Below are 16,092 nucleotides of genomic sequence, written 5' to 3'. Positions count from 1 at the left end.
GTTTATGCCAGTCCCCTTCTTGCTGCCGGGTATGTGCATCTGTGCACCCCAATCACCATACGTAGTGATTGGAAACCCATGGTGCACATCCACGGGGGGACAGGGGGTCCTGAACAGAAGCCCAAGGATTGAGGGAGTCTGTAGCCAAGTTTGGGCAAAGCCCAAAACCCATGGAAAGCCCCCTTCCCACTGTGACCAGCTAGAGACACCTCCTGGCAGTGGAGCAGATGACCCAGAAGGAGTTGGGTGCAGACACTGGTGATGATAGTAACTCTCAGCAAGTAAGCACCTGGACCATACTGAGTCCATTGGTTCATTTCAGTGCTTGTGCACATCCCTGAGATGGATACTGTTCTGATTCTACGAGTTCCAAAAGGCTAAATAGTAGGCCTGAGTTCATGTAGCTGGTCTGAAGCAAAATCAGGACTCAATCATGCCCACGCCAGGCGTGTGCTGTACTGTCTCCACCATGCACCAGACACGGCAGCCCCCTCCCACTTGCCCACGTGCCATCAGTGACTGCTCTAGAGAGACCGGAGGTTTGGCTTGGGTGCAGTTTCTCTTCAACCACTGAGCTTCAGAATGTGGTGATACCTTCCGGCGTCGCACTTGCCCATTTGATTCCTGAAGAATACGTGAATTCTGTCAGTTTAGTGCTAAGAAAAGCACACCTTTCAGGTGTGGTGTGTGTACTGGAAACCAGGACTAGGGATCCCAGTAGAGCCAGCCCAGCTGCGCAGACCCTGCCCTTGGGTGGGGTGGTAGTGGATGGGTCATGATCATTCCAACCAGGGGCTGGGGCCTTAGCACCTGGGGCAGTAGTGGACCTACTGGTTCACACCCTTGGAAAAAGGTCCCGCAGCAGCAGGAGCTCTTCTTTCTTTTTCTTTCTTTTCTTTTCTTCTTTCTTTTCTTTATTTCTCTCTTTCTCTCTTCCTTTCTTTTTTCTTTTTTCCTTTCTTTTTTTTTTTTAAGTATTTATTCATGAGAGACACAGAGGCAGAGACACAGGCAGAGGGAGAAAGAGGCTCCCTGCAAGGAGCCCAACGCAGGGCTCGATTCCAGGACCCCAGGATCACGCCCTGGGGCCAAAGGCAGGCGCTAAACTGCTGAACCATCCAGGGATCCCCAGAAGCTCTTGTTTCAATCTGGTTTTTTATTCGCTTGCTTTTCCACACTCACTCATGGTCAGGCCTTTCTCAGGGAGCCTTAAAACCAAATTAGCATGGCCAGTTAAAGGCCATGTTGCCACCCTAGGAAAATGCGTATCACTGAGGCCCCAAGGTGGCTGGGGGCAGAGCGGCATGACCCCAGAAGTGAGAAAAGGCAGGGCTAAAGCAGTACGTGACCCGCTCAGCCTGCATTCCTGTAGGAATTCTGGAGGCTGGCAGAGGGTTTTCTGCTGAACTCAGGACAGGCTACAGGGACAAGGGGTGAGGGAGGGTAACAGTGGGAAAACAGGAGGAAGTGACTGGCCACCTGTGCACAGCAGTGAGAGAGGCCCTGCGGCCCAGGAGGCACTCCCGGAGGCCCTCACACACCCTGGCTCTGCAGGACCTCCAGGATGGTGCGGAGGATGGCTGCGGCTGCCACTGCCCCAGGGTCTGGCTGATCCAGCTTTGCAGAGCTGATGTAACTAGCTCTTCCGGCTCCAGCTTCCATGTTCTTGGTGGCCTGGGCTGCAGCTTCTGCACTCTGGGTGGAAGTATGGGAGCAGGTTCAAGGACCTTTTACCCTCCTGTCCCAGCCCTATTAGCACCCTAAGTACTATCATCAGGGTAGAGAGGTCACCTGTCGCCTACCTCTAGCAAGGCAAGAAACTACCATCTACTGAGGGCTTGCAATGTCTTAGATTCTGTCTTGGGGCTCCACATATCTCAAGCCTCAGAGCTACCCGGAGACAGGTACTCCTCCATGTTTGGAGGAGGAAACGGGTACAGGAAGGATATTAACTTGCTCAAAGTCCTACAGATATGGGAGCCTGGCGGCTCTAAGTCTGTCTTCCTGGGTCGCTGGGTCCAGCCTCACTCACCTGGACTGCTTTGGTCAAAACTTGGAAAAGATTGGCCCCTGGGTTCTTCCAGGCTTGGAGCTCCTGCCCTGCTGCCCACAGGGAATCCAGCTGGATAAGGTGAGGGAGAGGGGACTGAGGATAGGCCCTGCCACTGACGGTGGCCTCCAGGGCTTCTATACTCAAGAGAGGGAAAGGGAAAGGCTGGGCTGAATACATACCATAGTCCTGTCCCCTGGAGCAGCCTTCCCATACCTGGCAGGGAGGGAGGATGAGTAAGACTCCCTGCAGGGACTCACTTTGGGGGTAGGGACAGGGCCTGGCTGGGAGCAGGTGACACCATTCACTGCTCCCAGCCCACCCTTGGTCTAAGGCATGGGGTTCTGGCTCACTTCTGCAGGGCCTCCAGGCCAGCATCCATGGCAGCAGACCAGGCTGGCAGGTCTGTCTTGGCCTTGAGTGGCTGGGCCGCTGCAGTCAGGAACAGGCCGTAAAGCTGGGGAGGACCAGAACACTGAGCACGTGGGGCCGGCCTGGGCCTCAGGCAGCCTGGCAGCCCACTGTGTCAGCCCTTTGGTCCCAGTGCCTTTTCGTACTCACCGCCCCAGATGAGCCTCCCATCTTCTCCAGGAGCAGGAGGGACAATCTGGAGAGTAGTTGGGCAGGGCTGGCAGGGGGTGGACCCTCCTTCAGCCACCCCTGGATTGCTGCAGGCAGAGAAAAATGAATTCAGAGACCCCTCCCTTCCATCTGCTTGTGCCCTGACCTCACTGGCAGAGACTGAGGGAATCAACCCAGGAGCTTCTCAAAGCTCCCTTTCCGCATCCTATGTGCGGTCTGGGCAGGGTTGGGAAATGGAGAATGACAGGGACCTTGGCAGTCACCTAGGAGGTGAGGCCTCCCCCATACACCCTCATCCTGAGATGTTCCGTGCCTCGTTTCCCTGCTTCATTTCTCCTCCTCAGTCCTTTGTACCGCCATCCTCTATCTTAGTTACTGATATTTCCTGTAGCCTGTTTGCCTCCCCCACCTGACCATAAGCCACAAGCCTCGGGGGCAGGGAGTTTTATCTGCTGTGCCAGGCCTGGGGTAGGCCTAATTCTTGATAGAACTATGCTGGATAATTAAGAGCTTTTCATTAGTCTCAGTAAGCTGAGAAAAATAAGGACAATTATATTGAGTTTCCCTTGAACCTAAAGTTATTCACTATAAAACTACATTTTGGGATGCTCAGTCAGTAGAACATGCGACTCTTGATCTTGGGGCATATACATACACATATACCTACATAAATACGTAATTTTTAAAAGATAACATTTGGGGCCCCTGGGCGGTACAGCTGGTGGTGCAAACCAACTCTTGGCTTCAGCTCAAGTCATGATCTCAGGGTCGTGGGATGGAGAGCCCAGTGTTGGGCTCCACACTGGGCACAGAGTCTGCTTGAGTTTCTCTCTCCCCACAAAATAAATCTTAAAAAGATTACATTTTATTTTGCAATGACCACCCTGCTACATTTGTAGCATTAGGAGAGTCTTTTCTACTTAAAAAAAAAAAAAAAAAAAAAAAAGGTGAAAGGGATGCCAGATTCTATGAATGATCTCTTGGCAAAATAAATGTTGGCCATTCCATGTGGACACTCCCCATGCTTTTGAAATTGTTCTGGTTCATGAAATGCTAAAATCTCAGAACCCATATTCTACACCAACCCCTGTCTCCACCCCAGAGGGACCCTAGCAGCAACCTCTGGCAGCACGGCTGTGGGTGGTACCACAGTCCCCGTCACCAGCAGCGCGGTCCAGGGCATTCAGATGCTCCTCCAGGCCCAGGAGGGTGGTGCACACCCGCTCCATCACAAGCACCACCCGCTTCAAGGGCAAACCTGCAGATGGAGGACAGTGTGACAGAGGCCCACTTGGCCCTTTCACAGCCCACCTTGACCAGTGTGGGATGTGTGGGTACAAGAGCCCCTGCATATCCTGCACCCTTGGGGCATGGGCCAAAGCCCCAGGGCCACCCTCCACAACAGCAAGGTACCTTCTGCAGCAGTGGAATCAGGGGCCTCCAGAGGCTCAGCAGGGGCTGCTCGGGTCCGCTTCCGCCCAGTCACAGAGACTTTGGCCACATTAGGCCAGGCCGATGCTGTGGTTTCAGCATCTAGGGACAGCAGGATGACTCAGAGACACAGGTCAGCCAGTCAGGGATCAAGTGGGGCCTGGACTCCCCACCTGGTGTCTGGCTCCCTCCATATCAATAAGCAAGTACCAAGTGCCTACTATTTATAAGGGAAGCATCGTGGAGGGTCCCTAGGGAGGATCCTAATACCAACTCAAGTGAGAGCTGAAGGCTGGAGAAACCACAAAGAGTGTCTCTGTAGAGGTCACGGTCAGCCCTGATGAGGTCTCTCCAAGTCCCCTATGGCTCCTTCTGGCTAAAAGGAGGCCTGGCTTGGATGACCCCAACTTCCAGGTCTCACCAATCAGTTTCAGGAGAGGCTCATCCACCAGCAGAAGGGTGAGAGAAATGCCAGGCATCTCCAGGGCTGACATGAAGGTGCCCACCAGGGCACGGGCGATCTTCACCCCGCGGCCCTCTGCAATACCAGAGCATGGGAGTCCATGAGGGAAGGAGGGGAGGATGGGCGATCATCCTCAGAGCATCAGAGAAGGAAACAGTAAGAGGAAAACAAGGACTTTGGAAGCTAGGACCCAAAGTTAGTAGTGAGATGGCCAGATTCCCTCAGGTCATCCCTCAAGGATGCCCCGAACAACCACATTCCCTGGAGGTGCCCCTCTATAGGGCACACAGATGATCACAAGTCTCCTTTATTGAGTTCTAACTGGGTGCCAGGCCCTGCTGCTAAGTGGGATATGTCTGTGTAATCTCACATAATCCTCACAGCAACCCTAAAAGGCAGGAACTACTGTTGTCCCCTCTTCACAGATGAGGAGAGAGGCTCAAGGCACGCAGCAATCAGCTGGCACCATGATGGTCTGGCTTGGGCTAATCTGCCCACACAGTCCTTGCTCTGGGCCATCACAAGACCCCATCGTGGCTACTTCTGTCCAGCTTCACAAGGCTGCAGGGAAAGGCGTGCCAGGGGTTGGTGTGGGGCTCACCCAGAGTGCGGACAGCAGCATCAGCTATGATGCCCACTTCCAGGAACGACAAGCCACCAAGGTTGTTGACCATCAGCACCACTGAGGAACCTGTGTGCAGACACGACACCCATGTGAGACTCGCTAGGTGCCCTGCCCAGAGTAGGAGGAAAGGCTGGGAGACAGCGGGACAACCCCTCACCGGACTGCACAGGCACATGGGACACGTTGGAGGAGGCTGTCATGTGGTCCAGCATGAGCGTCACAATCTCGTTGGCACTTGCCATCTGGCAGAGCGAGAGCCAGGAGTGAGTGGTGCTGGAAGGCCTTGGTCTTAGACCAGCCCAGGCCAGGGAGTCCACTTACCTTTATGCGGCACACACCAGCTTCCCCGTGGATCCCTGTGGATAGACTCAGTCACCACTGGCCCATAAGAGGGATTCAATCATCCTGTTTTTCTCAAGGATTTACAAAGTGCTCGGCACTAGGCTAGGCGCCGTGGATGTGAGGAGTGTGGGGAGCAATGGGCAGAATAACGAAAAAGATACAGTCTTCACTCCCTGGGAGCTTGTGGCTGGGTGGTGGACACAGCCAGAGCCTTAACTACTGACCTTTTAACTAGTTAAGTAGCTTTAACTAGAAGCAATCACAGTGAGGCCCCACGGCCTCTGCTCCTCACTCTGGAAGCACAATGGGGAGGAAGAGGGGAGATGGGTGGCCTCTGAACCACTTTTGAGAGGAGGCCTGCATTTTGGCTGGGGCATGAGGGCCCAGAAACAGTGTGAGCAAAGGCAAGGAGGCAGGTGGGGCACAGAGCCCCTGTGGCCAGAGCCCTGGGTATGAACAGCAAAGCAGGTAAAGAGACCACGCAGGCCACGCCAGAAGGTCCTCCAGTGCCCACTTAAAAATACAATGAGGCACCTGGCTGGCTTGGTCAGAAAAGCATATGACTCTTGATCTCAGGGTTGTGAGTTTGAGTCCCACATTGGGTATACAGATTACTTAAATAAACTGGAAAAAAAAAAAAAAAGCTTAAAAAAATACTAAGAGCGCTATGGCACCAGGTCCAGGTGAACAAAGAAGACCGCTGCCAGGGTAGAAGATACGGGGAAAATCGGAGCACAGGCAGGGCCAGGCCAAGGGGGGCCCCAAACTTACCCAGGCCTAGCTCTACTTCATCCTGTGAGAGCTCAAAGGTGGGTCTGGAGCCAGGGACACTGCAGGAGGACAAGCTCACTCCCAGGGTCCCTGTGGGAAGTGAGGCATGGAAAGGGTGACTGCTCTGCTCTTGGTGTCAGGCGTCAGGCTGGGCAGCAGCATTCCTTGGGGGCCCTGCCCACCACAGCCCTCTTCACTGAGCCAGGCTGCCACACTCTTCACCTCACTGGTGAGGGAGAAACACAGCTTGGGGACCCAAGGCTACGGGACCCCAGGAATGGCCCCAGGGAGACTTTCCCTCAGCCCCCAGGGAATCACCCAGGAAGTCCTTCTATGCACCTGCAGGGAACCTGTGCCTGGTCTGTCCCAAGGTCAGCCTTGACCTTCCACCTTCCCCTTCCAAATCCCTGGGCTGGCACTCACCCATGGCCTTGGCAACCACGTTCACCCGATTTGTGATTTCCTCCAGCCCCACACCTGCCTCAGCCAGGGCACCAGCCACCTGTCCCCACACAGATCAGAGGAAGGAGTCAGTGTGCTGTTTGTGGAGAGAAGGGGCCGGGGCTGTTTCCAGCTGGGCAGAAGGCATACTGTTCTGTCCCATCAGCCCGGCCCACCCTATTTGGGGCAGAACAATGCACCCTCTGTATTCACAGGGCACCTGCCTGGAATTTTCTAGAACCCCAATCTGTTGGAACCAGAAGGGACTTTGCAAATGTAGAAAGGGGCCCAAAGAAGGGAGGTGACTGGTCCAGTGTCACACTATTGGCTATTTGGCAGCCAGTTTCCTGATGACCAGCCTAGAGTTTTCTCCATGGCACATGCATGGCAGCAGCTTCTCCCAACCTGCACACCCACCCACTTTTTGCCAAGCATTTAGTGTGTGCTAAAAAAAAAAAAAAGGTGACTGACTGACAGTCCCAATCTTGGAGAAACTCTGAATCTAGGGTGAGGTTGGGGAAACAGACACAAACCCAACACTAACTGGGAGGGGGTACATCACAACAGGATGGGAGCACTGAGAAGGGAAGCCTCCCCACATGACAGACGTCAGAGCTGGCCCTTCATGGAACTGTGGAAGTTAGCCAGGCCAAAGCGGGATTGGACAGGGAAAGGATTTTCATAGTCTTAGGCTAGGTATCAGCAAAGTCCCAGAGCTGCTGTGAATTGGTATTACTGGGGCCTATGAGGGCTGACAAGAAAGGAATTTAGAAATCAGGGAGGGGCATCCCTGGGTGGCTCAGCGGTTTGGCGCCTGCCTTCGGCCCAGGGCCCAATCCTGGAGTCCCGGGATCGAGTCCCGCGTCAGGCTCCCTGCATGGAGCCTGCTTCTCCCTCTGCCTGTGTCTCTGCCTCTCTCTCTCTCTCTCTCTAACTCTCATAAATAAATAAAAATAAAATCTTTGAAAAAAAAATCAGGGAGGAGGGACAAATGTGGTGGGCGCTGGCAGCCTTGGTGGCTCAGCGGTTTAGCACCGCCTTCAGCCCAGGGTGTGATCCTGGAGACCTGGGATGGAGTCCCACATCGGGCTCCCTGCATGGAGCCTGCTTCTCCCTCTGCCTCTCTGTTTCTCTCTGTGTCTCTCATGAATGAATAAATAAAATTTTTTATTTTTAATAAATAAAATTAAAAAAAAAAGAGTGTGGTGGGCGCCTGACCAAGAAGCCTACGTTGACTCTTGGAACCCCAGAGGGATTTCAGCAGGTGGACAACCCTGGTCAGATGCACATTTTCAAAAGACACCTTTGGGGCAATGTGAGGAACACACACGTTGGAGGAGCCTGGCAGGAAGCAGGTGGGGAGCCCAGGGAGGAGCAGCGGCAGCCAGCTGGGCATGAGCACACGGGCACCGAACCAAGGCTGGGACAGGAAGGGCAGGGCTCCGAGAGGCATGTGCATTCTAGGGGCAATTCGGAAGTCAGATCACTAGGACAGGGCAACTGGCTCGGTGTGGGGGAAGTAGAGGGAAGGGTCTGGGAAGAATGCTTTGGTTCTGGGCTTAGGTAGTTCAGGGGATGGTGGGCCTTCCTGGATCAGGGAGCACGGGGGAAGGAGTGGTCCTGGGGGGGATGGGGTGGCTGGAAAGGTCCAGGTGCTGCCTGGAATGAGAAGGTTGGGGGTGAGGGTGCTGGCCAGCCAGCGTCCCAGGTGGGAAATCTCACCTTGTGTATGAGCACTGTGCCGCAGAGTCCCCGCCTGCCTGCCTTCTTCAGGACGGTGAAAGCACTATCATCTCCAATGACCACCATCTCCACGGGGATGCCCTCAGCCTGGGCCTGCTCCCGGGCCAGGCCGAAGTTGAGCCGATCCCCAGTGTAGTTCTTCACAATGAGGAGGGTCCCCACTGCAGGAGCAGCCAGCAGGGCCCCATCAGTGCCTGCCCTCCCCACAGCAGCCCTCCCACACACTAGGCTTACCTGTGCCTGCCTGGGCCACTGCCCTGATGGCTGCCAGGATGCTGCCCACTGCTGGGGAGGTGAACACAGCCCCTGCGATGACCCCTGTCAGCATCCCCTTCCCTATGAAACCTAGAAATGGAGGAGATGCTGGCTGGGGACCTGTGCCTGCCATCTTCAGGGCTTCCCACGCTCCTGGGCTTCATGGTTTGGTGAGCCCCACTGTGTGCTTGGTGCTGAAAGAGCATCTGGGTCGCCCTCCATAGACCTTTCCTGAAGAGCAGGCTCCTTGGAGAGGCCTCCCCTGATCTCCCAACTGAGGCAGTCATCACCCCATCCCTAGCAACTCCCTGTTCCTTTTCCCTGTTCTCTTGTCTTTGCTACTTCACTACACATGCTTTGGGGTGCTTTCTTTCACTTACATGTTTACCTGGTTACAGTCTCCCCAAAGGAGAACAGAAGCTCTGTGAGGGCAGACCCCTATCTTTCTGGTTTGCTGTTAGACCCCTAGGGCCCCAAACAGTACCAGGTAACAACAGGTAAGGTTGCTTAGTGGATGGATGGATTTGTCAAGGGAGATAGGAAAGGTTACAGGGGACAAAGCCTGGTGTCCCCCGCCCCGCCCCCACTCCTGCCCCCACCCCCGGAAGTTCTTGAGAAGGCTCACACGCCCGGCACTGAACAGGAAGCAATCCACGACTGTCTGTGTTGCATGTGAAAATGTGGGGTGGGAATTCAGAAGAGGGATACCACCCTAGGTTGGAAATGTCAAGAAGGCTTCATGAGGGAGGGAAAGGGTCAGTGGGGGCCTGGAAAGCCAGGATTCACAGAACTGGCAGGGCCTTAGAGATGATTTGGCCCAACCTTGTGATTTTAAAGACATACAGACTGAAGCCCAGAGAAAGACCTTGACTGGCCCCAGATCACAGCCTGAGGGATTGAGACAGTAGGAACCAGGACCACGGTGCCTGAGTGGCTCAGTGGTTGAGCATCTACATTTGGCTCAGGTCGTGATCCCAGGGACCTGGGATCAAGTCTGCATCAGGCTCACCACAAGGAGCCTGCTTCTCCCTCTGCCTGGGTCTCTGCCTCTCTCTGTGTGTCTCTTATGAATAAATAAATAAAATCTTAAAAAATAAACAAACAAAAAGGAATCAGGACCTGACCAGGGCTCTGTCCTAGCAGCACTGAGGATCTTCTGGGAGGCCCCATCCACTCTGCCTAGCATCTGGCCCCCACCTCTGGCCCAGACTACTCACCAGCATGGGCAGGCTCATGGCCAGAGCCCCCACCTGACAGCAGCGCCACCCGGCCCTTGAGGCTGTCCAGGTCAGAACGGAGGGCTACACGGTGGCCCTGTAGAAGTTGCAGATTGGGGTTGCAGGCCACCAGACCAGCAAGGGCATCATCAGCACAGTCTTCCACTGTGTTCACCAGCTTCTTGGAGTTCTACAAGAGAAGAGTCAGGAGGAAGTTCCAGGTATAGCGACAGGGACACTCCCATGCTGCCCAGCCACAATGCTATGGTTAAGACTCCTGAGCTAGGGCAGCCCGAGTGGCTCAGTGGTTTAGCGCCGCCTGCAGCCCGGTACCATGTCCGGGCTCCCTGCATGGAGGCTGCTTCTCCCTTTGCCTGTGTCTCTGCCTCTCTGTCTCTCTCATAAATAAATAAAAAATCTTAAAAAAAAAAAAAAAAAAAAAGACTCCTCAGCCATAAAGACTCCAGGGACACAGCAGTAATTTGAATTGGGCACGACTCTATTAGCTGGATGTTTCTGTGAGTTCTCTATATTTGGGACTACTTATTGACAGCAAAACGTATGGCATGTTTTGGACCGTGGCTTAAATTTACCTGGAAAAAAAGCCTCAATATAAAAAAAGAAAGGAACCAGAGTCTTGAGTCTAGAAAAAATTAATAAAATTAGGGCCCAACAGCCTTCTCCTGTCAGAGGGGAAGCTCCACGCTGAGGCACCTGTGCCAGAAGGTACAAAAGAGACCCCACACTCATTTGCTATTCCAACTAGGGCCTCTGGTACTGGACAAACAACACCTCCTGAGCCTCTCCGGGTTCCTAGTGCCAGGCACTGGGACTGAAGACATAACAGAATGCTGGTCTTGCCCTTGATGGAAACACAAATATCATTTCCACATGCTATGGGAAGTGCTACACAAGAGGAATGCACTTGTACCACCTCCTCAGTAGATCCTGGGAGTCTCTGCAAAGGATAAGTAGGAGTTAGGAAAGCAAAGAATGTGAGAGCCATGGTGTGGGGTGGTAGGGAAAAAGGAGAGGCTATTCTAAGCAGAGGGAGAGTACACACCATGGTGGTGAAATCCTACGGTAGCCGGGCCAGGAAGCCAGTTAGAATGACTTGAGCAACCAATGACCACGAGGAAGAGGTGGGCAGGTCCTCAGAAGCAGAAGGTGGGACCTGGCCATGGGGAACCTCTGGTGGGAGGGTCTCGAGCAACTGGCCTGAAGGTAGAGCTGAGCTGACACAGGGCGCCAGCAGTAGGCAGCCTTGGGGCCAGAATGGCACAGGGTTTGGGTTTTGCGGTCACGAGCTCTTGGGTTCAAATCCCCTGTCTGCCTCTCACCAGCTGTGAGAACTCAGGGAAGCCACCTTGTTGTTCTGACCTTTGTTTTCTTTAGTGAATCGGTGACTTAATAAACTAGAGTATATACCTATTATGGAAAAAGAACTGAATAAACGACGGTTACTCCCTTTCTCACGCAGGCTCTGAAGAGCTGGTGTGAGCTGAACGAGGTTTGTAGAGCAGGCTGCAGCTTCTGCCTCTGACCCAAAGAGAGACAGCAGCCCAACAGAGGCCCAGAGGGCAGGTTCCCAGCGCCGCCTGGTGGCCCTGGGCAGCACAGCTGAGCCTGTCGAGGGGCATTTCCTTGCAGGCACTTGGTTCCTTTGAGCAAATTCTGGCCTTTCCTGGGCTAAGGAGAGCAGCCCAGGTCAGCAGGAAGCAAGCAGAAAAAAAACCTGGTTATTCCTGGCTCTGTTTCCAGGTATTGACTAAAAGCCAGGTGCGGGGTCTAAGTGCTTTTTGAGCATATTTCATTCAATAAATATTCCCAATAACCTATGGAGGAAAGATTGGCATGGAGAGGAAACCAAGGCATAGTTTAATGACTTTCCCAAAGGTCACACAGACAGCAAGTGTCCAGGTCGGCCTGGCTCCAAAGAGAGTTCCATTTTAGCCTTATCATGCTGCTTTCCCCAGAGGCTGAAGGGAGGCTGAGACTGGCAGAGGTCTCGGCCTAGTAAGGGCATAGGCTTGTAGCTCTGAGAGCCCTCCGGGGACTGGAATATGCAAAGAAATTGTGAGCTGGTCTTAACTTCAAGCCCAGCCTCCAGTGCCATCACCCTCCAAGAATGTGTCCCCCACCCCCACCCCCACCATCCCTGACAGTCCTGCCTGGGATTTGCAACCACTTCTGAAACAGCCAGAGGAGGGCTCGGAGACCAGGACCAACCCTGGTTCTCAGTAGCCTGACAGGATGGAAAAGGAAAAGTTGATCAGGCACTGAGTAGAGGACCCCAGGATTCTAGTCTGATCAATAGCTCACAGCCACTTGGAGATTGGGCCTTAATCTGCCTCACATTGCGGATGGGGATAGGGGTGGGGGTGGGGAAAAGGCTCAGAGAAGACGAGTCTCTTGTACGAAGGTCTCTGGTTGGTGACAGGCTGAAATTTGAACCCAAGGCTGTCCAAGGCCTGCTTTGGTTTGCATCTAGTTCTGGAGTGGGCCTGGAACAATGCCCAGGGGCATGCTGAGCCTCCCACACTGTAGATCCTACCTCTGGGACTAGCCCACACTTGTCCCCAGCTCAGGAACAGGCATCAGATCCTTCATGGCTCCTTCTGCTGTTGATATAATGTCTATTGCAGAGTAAGTAACTATTAACATTGTAATCTAAGGTTCTAATCTAAACGCATTACCTAGACCAGGACCAGATGGCCCCTGCAGGGACTCAGGAGCTGCAGCCCTGGGCAATGGAGGGAAGTAGGGATCCAGCCCTAAGAGGGAGGGTGACCTTCTCTCTTAACCTCTCTGAATCACAGGCGGCAGCAGCATCTCTTGGTCAGGGTGTAGGGAACTTCAGCATGCCTAGAGCTGGCGCCTCCACTGCTCCAAGACCACAGTGTCCTTCTTCTGCCCTGGCCCTCATGGGCACTCACCATGGTGGGGAAGGCTCTAAAGCACGCTGAATCCACACCTTCGCAATGAACTGCCAGAGGATTCGAAATCCTGTGGATGCTCCCCGGGTCTACTCACAGTGAAGGTGGCAGCAGCACCTGAAGAGGGTGACAGTATGAGCTGCTGGAGGCACTGGCAGCCTACTGGCAGTCACGCTTCCAGGGCCCTAGTAATGAGGGAGCTGCCCCAGACTTTGATCCAAGTCCAAACTCTAGTACGTGCACTGGGGATGGGGAAGAGCGTGGGGCTGAGCAAGGTTCACACCTGCGCTTGGCTGCCAGAAGACAGACGGATTCACGTTGGGCATAGGGCTGCCTTTGTGCCCGGGAGCAGCACAAGAGCCGTTACCCACAGAGTAACTTCATCTCTTACGTGGGTATTGTGTGCAGTGAAATTAGTTTACGAAGACCTTCACACACTTGGTCTTGGCACCACACCAGGAAGGACGCAACTGAAGCTGTGACTCTATTTTACTTCTGGGGACCAGGCTCAGAGAGCTCTGGTGACTTGTCCAAGATCGTACTGGTAAGAAGGAGGACCCAAAACCAAGCCTAGTCTTTCTACAGAGCCTGTGTTCTTTCTACCAGTAATTCAGGGCCTCCAAAGTCCAGCAGAGTCCTTGGTGTGGGAAACCACACAAATAAACTACGAAGACATCTTAGCTCCCTCCAGTTTCAGCCTGTGCAAAGGTATCTTGGGGTCATCCAGGAACTTAGGCTGTGTCTGCAACAGAAAGAGCTGGCACTAGATTCCCCACCTAGCTCTGCCTCGGACTGACCGGGCCATCTTGGGTAAACCAAGTCCCCTAAACCTCAGCTTCCTCATCTGTAAAAGGGAGGTCGCTTTCTTTTCTAGGCCTCGTGGCTTCCCCTACCCTTTGCAAAGCCTGTCTGATGTGGAGCGGCCCGGAGATTGCGGGGCTGGAACGTTAACCAGGAAAATTCTAGTTTTGTGTTTGAGGCCAGAATTTGGTACAGCAGCAGGGACGCTAACATTGCTGGGCAAAGGGCCCAGTGGGCTCTTCTAGGTCAGAAAAATAGAACAGTTTTAAAGGGAGAGGTGAGGGATCCCTGGGTGGCGCAGCGGTTGGGCGCCTGGGTGTGATCCTGGGGACCCGGGATCGAATCCCACGTCGGGCTCCCGGTGCATGGAGCCTGCTTCTCCCTCTGCCTGTGTCTCTGCCTCTCTCTCTCTCTCTGACTATCGTAAATAAATAAAAATCAAAAAATAAAATAAATAGATAAACGTGGATTGGGATTTCCAAAAAAAAATAAACAAAAATAAAGGGAGAGGCGAGCCTCCTCGTGTCCCTCGAGGTGAGGCCGGGTCACCCATCAGTCCAGGCCCAGGTGACGGTACCGGCCCAGTTTGCAGGCGCAGGGGGCGCCCAGGGGGCGGAGGTCCGGACCTGGGCTCCGGCCAGGGAGGCGCACCAGGTGCCGTCGCCTCCGTCCCTCCCTAGGCCTCCGCAGCACTTCCGGTTCCAAAGGCGAGAAGAGCCTCGAAGCTCCCGGAGCGGCGGGAGGCGGAGAGGACGGCATCTACGGACGAGCGAGGGCGGCGGACTGGGGCCGAGGGTGGCGGGTGGGCTCCGAGGGCGGACAGGAAGCCGCGCGCCCCCCGCCCCGCGCCCGCGCCCGCGCCCGCGCCCGCCCCGGACACCTCCGTAGCCGCCGCAGCTTCTCCGCGACCCCGACGGCGCGCTCTCATCCGGGCACTGCGGGCTCCGGCGGCAAGAGACGGGGCGGGGCTTCTGGGGGCGGGGCCTCGAGGGGGCGGGGCCTCCTTCGATTGGCCGCCTCGGGCTCCGCGAGTCCTCCAAGAGGCCAGGGAGGCCGTCCCGTGATGCCCCGCGACGCGGCCGCTCTGGCCCGCAACGTGTGTCCGGGGCGGAGGCGGAGGCGGAGGCGGAGGCGGAGGCAGTGGAGTTGGCCGCGCGCGGGTGGGGGCCGCCGTCTCTTCGCCGGTGTCCATTTCTCTGTCGCTGCGCTCGACCGCCGCCCCAGACCTCGACATGTCGTACAACTACGTGGTGACGGCCCAGAAGCCCACCGCCGTGAACGGCTGCGTGACCGGTGAGGCCGCCGGGGCGGGGGACCTCGCGAGGGAGGGAGCCGGGGGGGACCGAGGCCTAGGGAGGCCCGCGGCCCCCGGGACCGGAAGGCGCTGGCGGCCGAGCGAGCCCCCCCCGCCCCCCGGCCCGCGACTTTGAGGAAGCTGCTTCGGCACGGCCTTTGGGGAGCAGAGCCGCGGGCGAGGGTCCCCCTTGGTTCTGGGAGGTCACTTGGCCTCCGGGCACGGGGACGGGCCCACGAGGACGGGGAGCGGAGCGTGAGTTGATCGCGCGCCGCTGCTTGGGCCCCGAGGTTGGCCTCGCGCGGTCAGGGGAAGGGGCCGGGGTGATGGCGACTCGGAGGGTCAGCATTTTCGTGCCGGAGAGCCTGGGAGGTGCAGGAGGCGGAGGGACGTGAGGAATGTGCGCCTTCCCCCGAAGCAGAGTCCTCCTCCTCGCCTGGGGCTGCTGTTTACCCGAGGGAGCTGCTGGAAAAAGAGGGTTTGGATGGCCCAGCCCAGCGCTGGGTTTGCCTGTTGACTCTTTAAAGGATCACAGAGGACACAAAATATCCAGAACCCGGGAATAACCATCCCGATCCACGTCCTTAGCAGGATGCCAGGACTTCACATTTGTGTGTTCATGTAGACTCTGATCGTGATTCCAAAACGAAACTCTTGTTTTTGGAGAGTGGGAAGCCCTGAAGGAGTGTGGATGGGGGGTATTCGTTGCCGGTGGGGAAGGCGAAGAGGTGTGGACAAAACTGCGTTTTCATATAAAGCGCAGAATTTGCATTCGTTCTGCTGTTAGAGATTTTGTGAGGATTTAAGTAAGGACTGGGTGGAGATGAACACTTCGCAGCGTGTCTCTCTCTCTCTCTTTCTTTTTCTTCCCAGCGTCTCTTAACGAGGTAAGTCTGCCGCTGCAGTAGGAGAAGTAAAATTTGAGGGCACAGAAGGAAAATCTGAAAGGCTTTCACAGTCTTTGTCAGCTGCAGGACATGCTGCCCTCAGGCCCAATCCAGTTTTCTTAGCCTGATTAGGGAAGTAGCTCTCGTCGGCGTCCGAAGCGAACTCTTCCGAGGTGCTGGGTTTGGCAAGAAGGAAGTGAATGGAGGGAGCTAGAGAAATATATGAAGTAAATGAGATTTCTGGAGGTTTTTAA

General features: G+C 55.1%; 2 protein-coding genes across 11 annotated transcripts in view; one reads left to right on the top strand and one right to left on the bottom strand.

The window, feature by feature from the left end:
* Positions 1 to 1,136: 1,136 nt before the first annotated feature.
* TKFC (triokinase and FMN cyclase) lies at positions 1,137 to 14,630 on the bottom strand. 10 transcript variants are annotated; one of them, XM_077861902.1, is made up of 19 exons: positions 14,538 to 14,630; positions 12,857 to 12,973; positions 11,349 to 11,604; positions 9,921 to 10,110; positions 8,683 to 8,793; positions 8,428 to 8,609; positions 6,688 to 6,766; positions 6,265 to 6,354; positions 5,473 to 5,507; positions 5,309 to 5,393; positions 5,128 to 5,217; positions 4,485 to 4,601; positions 4,046 to 4,165; positions 3,753 to 3,890; positions 2,612 to 2,718; positions 2,404 to 2,507; positions 2,233 to 2,266; positions 2,033 to 2,122; positions 1,137 to 1,695 (listed from the first exon to the last, which is right to left on the bottom strand). In XM_077861902.1, exons 5-19 carry the CDS (start codon positions 8,774 to 8,776, stop codon positions 1,534 to 1,536), a joined length of 1,527 nt encoding a protein of 508 aa, XP_077718028.1. In that variant the 5' UTR covers positions 8,777 to 8,793; positions 9,921 to 10,110; positions 11,349 to 11,604; positions 12,857 to 12,973; positions 14,538 to 14,630; the 3' UTR covers positions 1,137 to 1,533. The 10 variants fall into 10 exon arrangements, with proteins under 10 accessions (XP_077718028.1, XP_077718029.1, XP_077718021.1 ...); XM_077861903.1 differs by lacking the exon at positions 14,538 to 14,630 and adding an exon at positions 13,140 to 14,265; XM_077861895.1 differs by lacking the exon at positions 11,349 to 11,604.
* A 131-nt stretch (positions 14,631 to 14,761) lies between these two features.
* DDB1 (damage specific DNA binding protein 1) overlaps positions 14,762 to 16,092 on the top strand; it is a 32,665-nt gene continuing 31,334 nt past the window's right edge. The window contains exon 1 of the mRNA XM_077861853.1: positions 14,762 to 14,950. Within this exon, the coding sequence (XP_077717979.1) occupies positions 14,890 to 14,950 (61 nt within the window). The 5' untranslated portion in view covers positions 14,762 to 14,889. The remainder of the gene's footprint in view (positions 14,951 to 16,092) is intronic.

This window comes from Canis aureus, chromosome 21 (genome assembly GCF_053574225.1).
Source record: "Canis aureus isolate CA01 chromosome 21, VMU_Caureus_v.1.0, whole genome shotgun sequence".
NCBI classification, from domain to species: Eukaryota; Metazoa; Chordata; class Mammalia; order Carnivora; family Canidae; genus Canis; species Canis aureus.
The sequence above is the reverse complement of the archived record's forward strand: the minus strand, read 5'-3'. Positions and strand labels throughout refer to the sequence as shown.

Excerpts from the sequence above, each read along its gene's own strand:
- TKFC (XM_077861895.1), bottom strand. Across the intron at positions 5,218-5,308 it reads CCATGTGCCTGTGCAGTCCG|GTTCCTCAGTGGTGCTGATG; the intron begins GTGAGGGGTTGT and ends GTCTGCACACAG. Across the intron at positions 2,123-2,232 it reads CTCCAGGGGACAGGACTATG|CTGGATTCCCTGTGGGCAGC; the intron begins GTATGTATTCAG and ends CACCTTATCCAG.